Consider the following 13,442-nt stretch of genomic DNA (forward strand, 5'->3'; position numbering starts at 1 on the left):
TTTGAGGATTTGGAGAAATTGAATAACAAGAGCATTAAAAGGTTGAATGAGAATAATACTCGTAGAGAATCATTTTGATAAAAGGTCGTAAAATTAATACAAGTGATGCTCTTATATAGAGCTAGAAAGGGGATTAACAAACTAACTTCCTAATAATAAACTCTAACTAATTTTGTATTTCACACTTACCCAATAATTGAACTAATTACTTACACTACTAACTATCATTTTTCTTAATAGCTTCCCTCAAACTCAAGGTATGATTGTACAACGATAATGTTTATATGAATATGAATAATATTTTTTATGAGTATATGAATATGAAAAGAATATCTCTCGCAATGTACAAAAGAATATGGGTATGCTCTTACAAGAATTACAATGAATTTAATTACAAAGAATTAAGTACAATAATTGAAGCAATGAAGAAATAGCTATAGCACAACATAAAAGATCAAAGACCAGATGTAAATGGCACAGTAGTTGTAGCCAGCCATGTTGGTCCAGTAATGAGTCCAGCAACCGTAAACTTTGATGCTTCCTTAGGGTTTGTTATCGCATGATAACCAGGCCATTTTACTCTATTTGCTGTTGATGAACCAGGTCCATAATTCTCATACTCGCCATAATACAATGTGTCTTGAGCAAAATCAGTGTCACCCCATGGAGACCAACCTAGGGGGCTCACTAAAGTGTCCATAAAAGTTTTCATCACCATAACTCTTGAATATTGTTGCCAAGGCCTGCCCAAGAAGGTTTTGTACTTGTCAACAACAGGCTTTAGATCTGATGCAGCCTTAATTTGACAATTGTGGAATGAAATTCCAGTGTTTTGGAATGGGTCACCTCGACCTTGGGCCGTGATCATGTTTGCTTGGCCATCTAAAGGCTTTCTTGCGAAAATGTTACAATTTTGGAACACTACTGCGGCGTTGCCAAAGATAAAGTCGACGGTGCCATAGATGAAGCATTGTCTGTAAAATTGACGTTGCGCATGGGCCATAAGGGTGTCTTGGTAGCCCGATATAGCACACCGGTAGAAGACAGAGAGATCTGAGGCTGATCGGAGCGCCACAGCTTGACCTTTATGAGGACCAGCAGTATTTTGGAAGGTTATGTCGCGGGCAATGAAATGAAGTCCATCAATGCCTGAATTTAAAAGATTCAAGAGAAATATGTAAAAATTAGAAACTATAAATAACAATCTAAACTCTAAAGTGTCCGTGCTACTAGTGTAACGCCCCGTGCCAAGCACGGGATACATTTTATTTAAATTTTTTTAATATGATTTAAATTTTAACAGATTTTTTAAATATTATTGTTTTTGTTTCTTTTCATCTATAATTTTGGCATTATGTGGTATTTTATCTTCGTATTTAAAATTGAACGATAAATAATCATTTATTGAGATCAAAAAGTTAAATTTTATAGATGACTATTTTTGTGAGAGTGATAAAATAATCAACAAAAGTACAATTAAATCCAAAAGATAAAAACACTATAAATAATTAATATATTTCTAAAAAATTAACTAATTAGTAAGAGTTTGTATTAGCTTTGGTTTGTCAGTCATTCAATATATCAAATGGATATGATTACCTATGTTTTAATTTTTCACTCTTAATAAAATATTAATTTTTTACTTAATCACAATGATCTCTATGATCGCAATTATAAATAAAAAAAACCTAAATTTAAAATTTTAGTTACATCTATTATTTTTATTGGTTTCATAAATAATATTCATTAACATTATTTTTTTAATTTATCAAAATAAGCACATTTTTGAATAAAATTTACCTCATAAATATATGTATATTTTGTATTTCATTAAAAAAAAAATGAATTTTTATGTTAAATTTTGAATATAAAAAAAGCATTAACGTTTTATATTTGTGAACAAAAAATAAGTTTAAAACACAAAAACAATATTTTTAAAATAATAGGTTATCGCTAATTATTCACACTTAGGGAAACTTAATTTTTGTATTTACTTTAGAATTTGTGTAAAGTTTAAGACATAAGTAAATTGTAAATTGAAAATATGGAAACTGGTTTTTTTTTATTGAATTGTCAATACATGCAACAAAAACGATTTGTTCAATTGAAAATTGAAATTCCCAAGACAATAAAAGAGGTGCCGCATCACCATACAAAATAACATTATACCAAAAGGTGTACAAACTTTACCAAAATAGACCTGTAATAAAATAAAATAAAAAACTTTATTAACATTCTTCAACTCCTCAATAGTGGTCCTAGGAGTAAGTAAGAGAAACTCCTCATTTACAGGTATGCGAGATGAATTTGGTAACTGGATCAACCCCGATGCAGGAGAATTTGTATTTGCACTAAGAAAGCTATAATAAAAAGTATCAATCAATAATATTATAACTTAAGAAAAAAAAAAGTTATATTAAAAAAAATATATATACCTTTTCCTTATTTCCTTTGTTTCACCCATTTAAGGATTGAATGTGATTCTAGTGTAAGAAAATGCATTTCGCAATGCTGGTTTTCCTATCATTAAGATTCAAAAGTATATGAATCAAGTATATATATTCGTATAAACAAACAATCACAATTGCTAGTCATAAATTATTACCTTGAAACAATTTAACTTTTGTCAACATAATGGCTACAACAGCATTTTGAGATTCACCGGAAGATAGGAAAGAGTTCAGCTATTCAACATACTCTCCAAAAAGAGTACATTTAAAACGGTACGTACCTATTTGAAATTGTCAAAGATTATACAAATATTAATAAAAATACTATAATACAGGTCTTGAAAAATTACAATTACAAAAAAAATAAATTAAACCTACCCATTTGAATCCAATTCAATGACATTCATTTTAGTCTTTACACCATCTCTTTCGTACTCTCTTTCAACTCCAACTCCAATCATGACTCCTATTACATCTGCATATATAACACACATTAAAATATCGATGAAATTACTATTTATTATTAAAAGAATATAACGTACAATTGAATCATATTAAACAAAACATTTTATTAATTCAATATATAAATTATTGTGTTATTTTTGTAAGCAAAAATAATATTTAAAAAAATCTACATGAAGAAAATTATAGTCACGTACCAACTAAGTAGTTGTTGTCGTAAGATTCATTGAAAACATGAGGTGCAGGTGTAAACGAATACACGTTTGTTGGGACCAAAACAGTTTTAGATAGTTTGACTTTTGTGTTGATTGTGAAATCCAGTTTGTATTCGTTGCATGATGGTCGATACGAACCACTGTTGCTAGCAACATTAAATGAGGAAATCGTGAACACCATTCCCTCTTGGAGTTGTTCCTTGAACTTGTAGATCAATGTTCTTCGTATAGACGCACCAATTCGATCACCCTAGATAAAAAAGTTGAGAACACTATACTTTAAACAAAAAATACTAAAAAAAAACAAAAAAGAAAAACGATATGAAAAAGGTACCTTTCGATTCATTAGAACCAACTCCATGAAAAATGGTAGTTTTTTATTTTTGTAGTCTTGACCAAACCAAGCACGAACAACCCTCACAACCAATGTCCACGATTGTTTTCTTGGCGAAACATTAGAGATGAAGTTGTGTTTCGTTGACATTTTCCTTTGCAATAGAAAAATTACAGAAATAGTTTAGAATATAGATACCAGAGCACCAAAGAACAGAAAACGAATAACTACATTTTGTGATTGTTGTTTACTCATACCCAAAATCTCTACTATTTATATAGAAAAATAGTACCATAACGGTTAATATAAATTAATTATCAATTTGACCGTTTTAAAATTAATATTATCAACGTCTTTAATATTATAAAACATGCATTAAACGGTTAAATTATATTTCATGTAACGTACAAAAAATTAACTTCATAACATTTGAAATTTAATTTAATATTTAATAATATCTTATAAATAATTATGTAATATAGTTTTGTAACAAACAAAAATTAATTATATAACCTTAAAAACTAATTAATACAATTAATTTTTTAATTAGTAGGTTAATGCCTTAGTGTAACGTCCCAAAATTCAAAATAGAATTTATTCAGTTTATTTATTATAATTTTGTAACCAACCAAATTTTGAATGTTACATATAAATGTTAATTGAATACTAATTAGATTAGTAATTATTTGATTTGTAACGTTCAAATTTTTATTGTAAAATATAAATTTTAATCGAAACAGTAATTATATTAATCATTATCTGATTGTAACCAACTATTTACTTTATGTACAATTTAATGTTAAATAAAAAACGGTTTTTAATAATAATTAAAATTATTAAGCTTGTATTAAAAATTAGGAGGAATTTTGGGAACATATGCCAAGTAGGCTTTTGATGAGGTGGACATCCTTAGAGGAAAGGAATTTGAAATAGGCTATTTCTAAGAACTCTAAATTGTTAGTATAAAGATTGCAAGAAAGCCATTAGACCACTATGATTTAGTATTGGATTTTAAGGCTTTAAAATTAAGCTTCGAAAAATCACTTAATGATTGTAGATTTTCACTCAATTTTTTCTCTCTCACATCTTTTATGTTGCATGAAATTTACTTGTACACAAAGACACATCTTTTTTTTTTTTTTTTTGATGGCCGGGGTTTGAACCCAGTCCCTATCAACTGAGCTAAGCTCACGAGGACACAAAGACACATCTAGAAAAAACTAAATCAGTGAAGAAAATTTGGAGATCTAAAAACATTAAATTCATCGCTATTCCGTCACCGCCTACTAGAGTCACCAACTCTCGTTGTTAGTTAAACTTTTTCTAGCAGTGAATATTGTTTTTCTCTTATAACAAGAACACAAAACAGGAAATGAATTATAATTCACCTGCTGTTGCAGAGCTATAAGTGGTAAAACCACCTTGAACACTTCTAGAACTTGTTATTATGGTATTTTGCATCCCATCACCAACCAACATAATGTTATCATTGTGAACCGCAACCTCAATGTTCTCTTTATAAACACCTTTCTTCACATGTATCACAAACCTTGTCTTATATTTTCTCTTAGCAGCAGCATTTAGAGCAGCTTGCACAGTCTTGTACTGTCCAGAACCATCTTTTGCCACCACAATATTGTACTTTACTGGAGACTTAGACTGCAAAAGCTTCCTTTCATGCATAGAAAACCAATTTGGAAATGACCCTTCTTCTGTTTCTGCAAGTGATAGAACCATGACCATATAACTATACATATTTATATAATAAGTACAATAAGCAATTAAGTATGATGATATCAATATTATCATTAACTAACCAAGTTGCATGGGCTCCAGTGGCAAGAAGCTCCTTCCAAGGACGTACCCGGGGAATACCGGGTTCGATTCCTAGGGGGAACAACACTTGGCCAGTGCGCATGCCTCTACGCATGAACTGGATTAGTCGTTCACCTCTGGTGGGTCGGAAACCGGTGCGAAGGCCAAAAAAATAATATTATCATTAACTAAAAATTTGGAGAATACAAAATTGTTATTACCTTTGTTATGTTTTAGGAAATGCATATTGATGGCTAAGATGTTCCTTATCATCTCAATGACATTGGTTTGCATAATGAAATTGAAATCTTGAGCATTGAGTTCTAAAGCTCCACTTTTACATGTTTCAATATTTGTGAGAGAAGTTGTGAGCCATGTTTGTACATCATTCGGTGAACAATTTTTGCTTGCATTGTTTAAGCCTTCAAGTGTATGGTTGAGATGAAAAATTGTGTTTTCAAATAGCTTGAAACAATCAGCATGAACCGTTTTATGCACGGATGAGTTTTGTTGTTGTTGAGAATTTTCTTGTGCTTCTTTTTGCATGGTAAGAGCTTGGTTTAAGGCTAATTTAACAAGCATTTCCCTGAATTCAACTCTATGTTTGATTTTGAAGTGATTGTTCATTTGTGTTGTGTAGTGTTTGCATGGCTTAGGATGTGGTGTTAAATTGCACCACCAATCTATGTTGCTTGAGGAAGGTCCTTTTCTTGATGAGGCTATTGAGAAAATTGAAGATAAGAAAAAGAGCATAAACAATGTTTTTCCAATGATTGCCATAATTTCAGTTGTAGAATAATTGAAGATTTTAAAAAATAACAAGAGTTTATGTTGCATAAAACAAATGTGTGCATAGATGATGCTTTTGTTGACTTGGATTATATTTGGTTTTGACTTATAAGAAATAAGCTATATGTGCATATATTTATACGTGATATTTTGTAGGTGGAGTGTGAAGGTTGAAAACATGTGAAATGAACTGAAAGTGATAATGAAGAATGACACAGATACAAACTATGAATTCAATTGCAAGTGATAATTAATTAAATAGGATTAAAATCTTATCTAGTAGGAAAAAATAGTTTTACTTAATAATTCAGAAAGTTGGAGCCTAATTACTTGTTATTGCAAGAAAAACAAGTGTCCTCATGTAGCTTCACATATAATATTCTCAAGCTTACTTTTTAATGCATTAAGTGGGGCTATGGTTATATAAAAATAAAAATAAATTAATATTTTGATGAGAATGCCGAGTTTACTTTAGTTTTGTGCTTGATTCACATGCATGCATAATGTGGCTTGGTTATGTAATAGTACACATTGTGCGGCTGTTAATAGGTTATTAAACAAATTTTGATTATTAAGGGTAGTTGGTAATTCTTATTTTGATCAAGTACATGGTTACAAAATTGGCTTTTTCCTAAACAATTGGGAAGGAAGAACTTATTTTGTGTGCTCTACACGTTCTCCGACATATATTAATTACTATTAAAAGGCGTGGATATTTTGTACCAGTAATATGATAATTTTTTAGCTTAATTGATCTGTCGGTCCCTTAATTTATTTCTTTTGTTTAATTTGGTCCCATAAATCTTAACTTTTTCAAATATGTCCCTTAACTTATTTCTTTTATTCAATTTGGTCCAATTTTGATAATTTTAATCCCCTAAAAAAATAGACCGTTGGATTACGGAGGTTTATCAGATTTTATGGTGTATCACCAACACTTAATTTATTTACTTTCTTCTTCTTCTTCCCTCATATTCATCTACATCCATCCTTCATCATCTTCATAATTTTTTTTCTTCATCATCTTCATAAAACCCAAAAAAAAAAAAAAAAGTCTTCTCTCAATTTTTCTTTTCGGATCAAACAAACAAAAATAATCAAAATCGTCTGGTGTTCATCATATAACCTCAAGAACACACCAACAATTTCCAGAATTCATTCAAAAGGAAGCAAAACCGATTTGAATCCAAATATTACATTTTATTTTACCGTACTTCATCTTTATCATCTTCATAATCCAAACCTAGTAAAAAGAATTTTAGAAATTCATCACTTCAACTCAATTTTAAAACCCATAAATGTGAATAATCATCTATCATCTATCACTTCCACAATTTTGAAACCCATAAATGTGAAAAAGGATCTAGCATTTGGTACCGTTATTATCCTGTAAAGGATGGTATTCTCTGACATTTGGACGTTCTATATTGCTTTGCCCATTGTTTAGAGATCTCAAGTCCCTTTCCTTTTCCTACTGTTTTGTTTTTTGTTTCAACACAAACAACATTATGCAACATTCAACTAAACATATCACACATAAACACAATCAAACAGCCAAATCATCCATCAAACTGAACAGATCGGAAGAAAGAGGAACAATTCATCTTTTATTAAAAATGATTTTCGAATTTTAAAACCTAGATTTAGGATTATTTTGAACCTTCTTCGAATTTGTGAGACCGGATTTAGGTTTAGGAGAGAAAAGGATATTTAAAGCTGTAAAGATTTTTGAAAAAAAATGGAGTTTATGACTCCGGCACGGTGGTGCACCACCGGCCACCGTGCCGGAAGGTGTTTAGTTCGTCGGAGATGAAACAAAGAAGGGCGATTTTGATTTCCAGAACGAGAGAGAAGGTGAGCAATCTGTATTTTTAGAGAACTTTTTGTTTAAGTTAAAAATGAATTTTATGGAGGCCAATCTCTTTTATACTCTCTTTGTTTAAGGAAAGGAAAATTGAGAGGAAGATTTTTTTTCTTCTTCTGGGTTTTATGAAGAAGATGAAGAAAAAATTATTAAGATGATAAAGGATGAATGTAGATGAAGATGAGGGAAAGAGAAGAAGAAAGTAAATAAATTAGGTGTTGGTGATACATTATAAAATCTGATAGACCTTCGTAATCCAACGGTCTATTTTTTTAGAGGATTAAAATTATCAAAATTGGACCAAATTGAATAAAAGAAATAAGTTAAGGGACATGTTTGAGAAAGTTAAGATTTATAGGACCATATTGAATAAAAGAAATAAATTAAGGGACCGGCATATCAATTAAGCCTAATTTTTTTAAAAAAATTACAAGTTAGGAATTTTGTGTTTATCAACAATGCATTTATTGCAAGGTAAATTTTATTGGAAAAAAAAAATAAGGGCATTTTCTTAGGTTTTGTTTGAGAGTTTGGAAGGGAGGATTTTGAAAAAAAGAAAGGAGCAAGTGGAAGAAATAGAAAACATTGGAAGAAGATGACTTTGGTGGTTAATTTTAACTCATAATACAAAACCCTCATCTTCTAGAAAACTAAAAAATTGTATTGGAGGAGGAATTTGGGGGATTTTGTAGGGTTTATATAAGTTTTCAAATTCAATCTATATTATTATAATTTTCTTAAAATTAAAAATAAATCAATCATAAGAATTAGTTTATCTTTCTCTAAAAAATTGTTCTTTCAAAAAATATAAAAGATTTTTTCATTTTTCTATATATTTTCCACTCCATGAAACCCTCCGCTCCAAACTCTCCAAAAACTATACATTGAGTGTGTTTGGATCAGGTAATTGGGAAATTTTCCCATCATTTTGAAAATTCTTCAAATTATTATCCAAACAATGGAATTCACCTTAAAGTATTTGAATTCCCTCATAACATTATATTCTCTCAAAATATTCCTCCATCCAAACACACTCTATCCAGTTAATTAGTTTAAAAATGGAAGAAATTATAAGAAATAAAAATTTAGTCAAATAAAGGAATTCAATTACTTTGTCATCCAAACAATGAATTTTGAAAATGAAGGAATTCATTCACTTTACCCAAACAATGAATTTTGAAAATGAAAGGAATTCAATTGAAGCATTTAAATTCCTTAGAATTTCAAATTCCCTTGAATTTTCAAATGCTCTATCCAAACACACTCTAAGAGTTATGAGAGAATGTAATGTTACGAGGGAATTCAAATACTTTGAGGTGAATTCCATTGTTTAGATAATAATTTGAAGAATTTTTAAAATGATGGGAAAATTTTCCAAGTACCTGATCCAAACACACTCAAGGTATAATTTTTGTATGTTTCTTAATTAACTTAACTTTCAATAAATTTTCTCTAATCTATAATTTTTTGCAAGTTTTTTTTTTTATAAATAAAAAATGACACGAAACATATCTTAGAAAATGTTTCTAAGTTTTGTCAATTTTGTAGGGCCGAATCTTGTGTCATGGAGCTCAAAGGAAACAACCTCTAGTTCGTTCCTCTGTTGAGATTGAGCACAAAGGAATGGCTCATGCTATGTATGATATTTTATGTCTTTGATATCTTCTATTTTATTTTAACCTAAAAGACCCTTTATCCACACTCCTCTGTTGCTATGGGATATTTTTAGTACAATTTTACTCTCCCACAACCGCATTCTCCATGCGACCTATGCATCTTGAATTGGAAATTCTCTTTGTCTATGGTAAGGTTGTTTCCAAATCTCTTACCTTAAGACTAGATTAAATAATTTGTCATTCTAAACTTCCAGTAAATAAATGAAGAATTTATTGCATCGTTGAATTAAAAGTTATTGTGATAGTGACACCGACCGAAGTGGGGGTTGAAAATAGACAAGTTTAATTTGCAAGCGACAATATGTGAAAATAGGATTTTAGAATCCACCAGAAATTGAGAAAACTCTCTAAAATATTACTGAATGAAAAAACTCTCTAAAATATTACTGAATGAAAAAACTCTCAAACTACAAAGTGTTTAAATACTAAAGAAACCCTAATGAACCGAAAATCCAAAACAGAAAATAAAACAAAAATTATTAAAAGTGGACTGAAATAGTATAATCTAATTTTCGATCTTCAGATGAACTGGATGACTGAAAAATCCTATACTTCATGGCAAAGCATGAGTTCCACTCGTGGGCCAATTCCCTTTTTGAAAAGGTATATTAATAGTTATTCTCACATCGGATGTCAAACCTTTACTATTCCTGTCGAACATTTCTTACTCGCAACTTCATATTCGATTCGTGCTGCCAATCATCCTACATCAGATAGAGATGAAGAAGCAATCAATGATTTGCGGATTACATTTCAATATTTTCATGTGTTTTAATTTTTGTAAACATAAGGATGATAAATGACATCAATGTAATAGTACTGAAAATGCCACCACTATGATTTCATTTGCATCTCTAAATTAAAAAAAATCTTAAAGCATTTCCCTGTTCCTCTACAAGCTGTGATGGCTGGATTTTGTTTATGAACAGAAGTAAACCAGTTACAGACAAATCATATACATTCTTGTTGGAAAAGGAGAAGGTTGTAGTGAGAACTTTGTGAGAAATTTAGGAGGAGATAATACTTGAGAGAAGAACTATTTCTATTACTTGAGAGGATACTTTGATTCTTGTTTTCTTGCTTGGTTTACAAATGACAAGTTCTCCCCTTTTTATAGGCTCTAAGGGTGTGTTTGGTTGAGAGAAGAAATTAAGAAGAGAGAGAGGTGAGAAAGAGTATGAGAAGAGAGAAAGAGGTGAGAAATAGAGTAGATTTAATGTAGTGTTTGGTATAAGAGAAAGAGAAGAGAGAAATGTTGATTGTTAGTAAAAGTACAAAAGTACCCTTGATTTAAAAAACTTTTCTATAAAATCAATTTTTATTAACTTAATTAATTTTAATATTAATTTATTATAATTAATTTAATTATTTAAACAGATTAATAACATATCGTAAAAAATAGTCAACTTAAAATTTTTTAAAATTTAATTAGTCAATTAAATAATCTAACATACCTTTAGTTTAAGAAAAAAAATGAAATATACAATTTTTTTGAGAGAGAGACATGTGATGGGTGGTTGTGTAAATAATGGAGTTTCTTTCAATTTCTTCGCATCAGGGGAGAGAAACAAAAAGTGGGTGGGTCCTACCATATTTAATCTCTCTGCTGTCTTTCTTTCGTGCACCAAACAATAGAAATTGTGTATTTCTCCCGTATCTCTCTCTTTGGTTTCTCTTTCTCTTGTATTTTTCTCGTACCAAACACACTGTAAAAGAGAGTTCTAGACACATCATATGATAACTTTCTACACACTTCAAGAGAAAGTTCTATACACTTCTCTCAACTACATGCATTTAATATAGTTTCTACATACTACCAATCTAGTTCCACACCTAACACCTCTCTATGGGCTACACCACTTATTATTTAATTGGGCCTAACACTTAATAAGTCCAATGGACCAAATCAAGTCTATTATCCAATCCCCCCCCCCCCCAAGCTTGATTTGTCATTCTTTAACCTGCGAGCTGCCAAATCTTTTTGAAAATTGTTTTTTTGACATTGAATACTTCCTAAAAACACAAGTAAAATACTTAAATACCATCAACAGTAGTTAACTACCATTGAAGACCCGACAGCAGTTAACTACCGCTGAAAAATTGCTTTTCTGTTCTCTCTCAACAACCTCTTCATCATCTTCTTCTGTTTCAACTGCTGCACCACATATATCCAGATGGAATCCGGTGATCAAATTGTATAATCAAATTGCATCACAATTTGGTCATATTGCAAGCACACAATCAAATTGCGTTATTTGTTTTTTACAAATTGCAAGCACATAGTCAAATTGCATCACACTTTGTTTTTTTTTTTTTACAATCAAATTGCATCACAAATTGTTAATTAAATATGAAAAGAAAAATACTGTAAAAAAGAATGAAAAAATCATATTTTTTTAGCAATGAAAAAATCATATTGCTACAAAAAATTAATTAATAATCAAACAAACTCATTGTCTTTATTGGTAGTTTGAAATTTGTTTTTAAACAAGAGTTTGGTAGAATCCAAATCTCAAACAGAAGGAGAAGAGGTTAGAGAGAACACAGAGAACAGAGATGGAAGGGATGAGAGACAATAGAGAGAACAGAAAAGCAATTTTCCAGCGATAGTTAACTACTGTTGAGTCCAGCGATAGTTAACTACTGTTGAGTCCAGCGATAGTTAACTATAGATGGTTCCTGAACGGTAGTTAATTACTGCTGGAGACATTTAAGTATTTTACTTGTGTCTTTATGAAGTTTTTTATGTCAAAAAAGCAATTGTCAATCTTTTTTCTTTTCACCTTGTGTCCCAATAGTTGCTTGGTGTACGCCTATCCTTTTTGTTGTAACCATTTGTAACGAGTCTTGCCTTGTGTCCTTCACTTTTTCTTTTGATGTTCTTCTTTGTCTTGCAAATCCTTTTTCCATTGATAGCCTTACGATGTTTTGGAATTGATACATGGTTTCACATATTTGTCATTGTAATATTGTTGCTTATATTTCATTATATACATAATTTTGTTAGAGTTGAGATAATCTTCATTTCTATTGAAAAATGAATAGCAATTTCATTTATGACAGATAAGTAAAAATGATTAAAATAATAATTAATTAAAACAAAAATTGATACATCGATCTCTTTCAAATATCAATTCATATCTTTTATATGATGTCCTTAATTCGTTTAGAGATAGTTTACTGGTTAAATCACTGGGTCATCGGTCAAACTCTATTACTGAACTTGATTAAACTAGATTACTCAATTATGACTCAATTTTTATAAAAAACAAAAAACAAAATTGTATTAAATTTGACCGAATCAAGTGATTTTGATCTCTATTTTTTTTTTTGTCACTAAATAAAATCACATTTTTATAATAGAAATATAAACATCTTGATAGATATTCCTTGAATTTAGTTGCATATATTCTTTATACAATATATTATATATTTAAATATTTATTAAAAATATATTTCACTTCGCATCTACAACACAAATAAAAACAAATGTGCTAAAAAAAGTTATAATCAAGTAGAATGTTTATAGCAATATTTTTTTTTGGGGAAACAAAATTTTGTGTCGTATAGTTTTTTTTTATTCAAGTATAATTCTTGCCTAACAATTTTTTACGGTTTAAGTCTGACATGTGATCTGTCATAGACTTACTTTTTAGGTTTGAGATTGGTCTTCTGAAAGCCTGATATGGTATGTTAATCTATTTAAAAGCTTATTGCATATGAACATATTTAAATAATTATTGTTAACTAATAGATCAATGCGATTAAACTCTCTTTTGATATTTAACATGAATTTTTAGAGAATTTGACTATATATTATATCATATTTCAATTCTA

At 29.8% G+C, this 13,442-nt stretch overlaps 1 protein-coding gene across 1 annotated transcript; it reads right to left on the reverse strand.

The window, feature by feature from the left end:
• Window positions 1-454: 454 nt before the first annotated feature.
• LOC25498185 (pectinesterase) lies at window positions 455-6,055 on the reverse strand. The gene is made up of 3 exons (XM_039828261.1): window positions 5,492-6,055; window positions 4,850-5,182; window positions 455-1,149 (listed from the first exon to the last, which is right to left on the reverse strand). Exons 1-3 carry the CDS (start codon window positions 6,027-6,029, stop codon window positions 455-457), a joined length of 1,566 nt encoding a protein of 521 aa, XP_039684195.1. The 5' UTR covers window positions 6,030-6,055.
• Window positions 6,056-13,442: the final 7,387 nt, after the last annotated feature.

Source organism: Medicago truncatula, chromosome 7 (assembly GCF_003473485.1).
Source record: "Medicago truncatula cultivar Jemalong A17 chromosome 7, MtrunA17r5.0-ANR, whole genome shotgun sequence".
Taxonomy (NCBI): Eukaryota; Viridiplantae; Streptophyta; class Magnoliopsida; order Fabales; family Fabaceae; genus Medicago; species Medicago truncatula.

What these genes read in the sequence shown, in the direction of transcription:
- LOC25498185 (XM_039828261.1), bottom strand. Translation starts at nt 6,029, where the DNA reads ATGCTCTTTTTCTTATCTTCAATTTTCTCAATAGCCTCATCAAGAAAA. An exon ending in AAAACATAACAAAGGTAATA is followed by an intron (nt 5,183 to 5,491) that starts ACAATTTTGTAT and finishes TTCTATCACTTG; the next exon opens with CAGAAACAGAAGAAGGGTCA. An exon ending in TTATAGCTCTGCAACAGCAG is followed by an intron (nt 1,150 to 4,849) that starts GTGAATTATAAT and finishes TTTTAAATTCAG; the next exon opens with GCATTGATGGACTTCATTTC.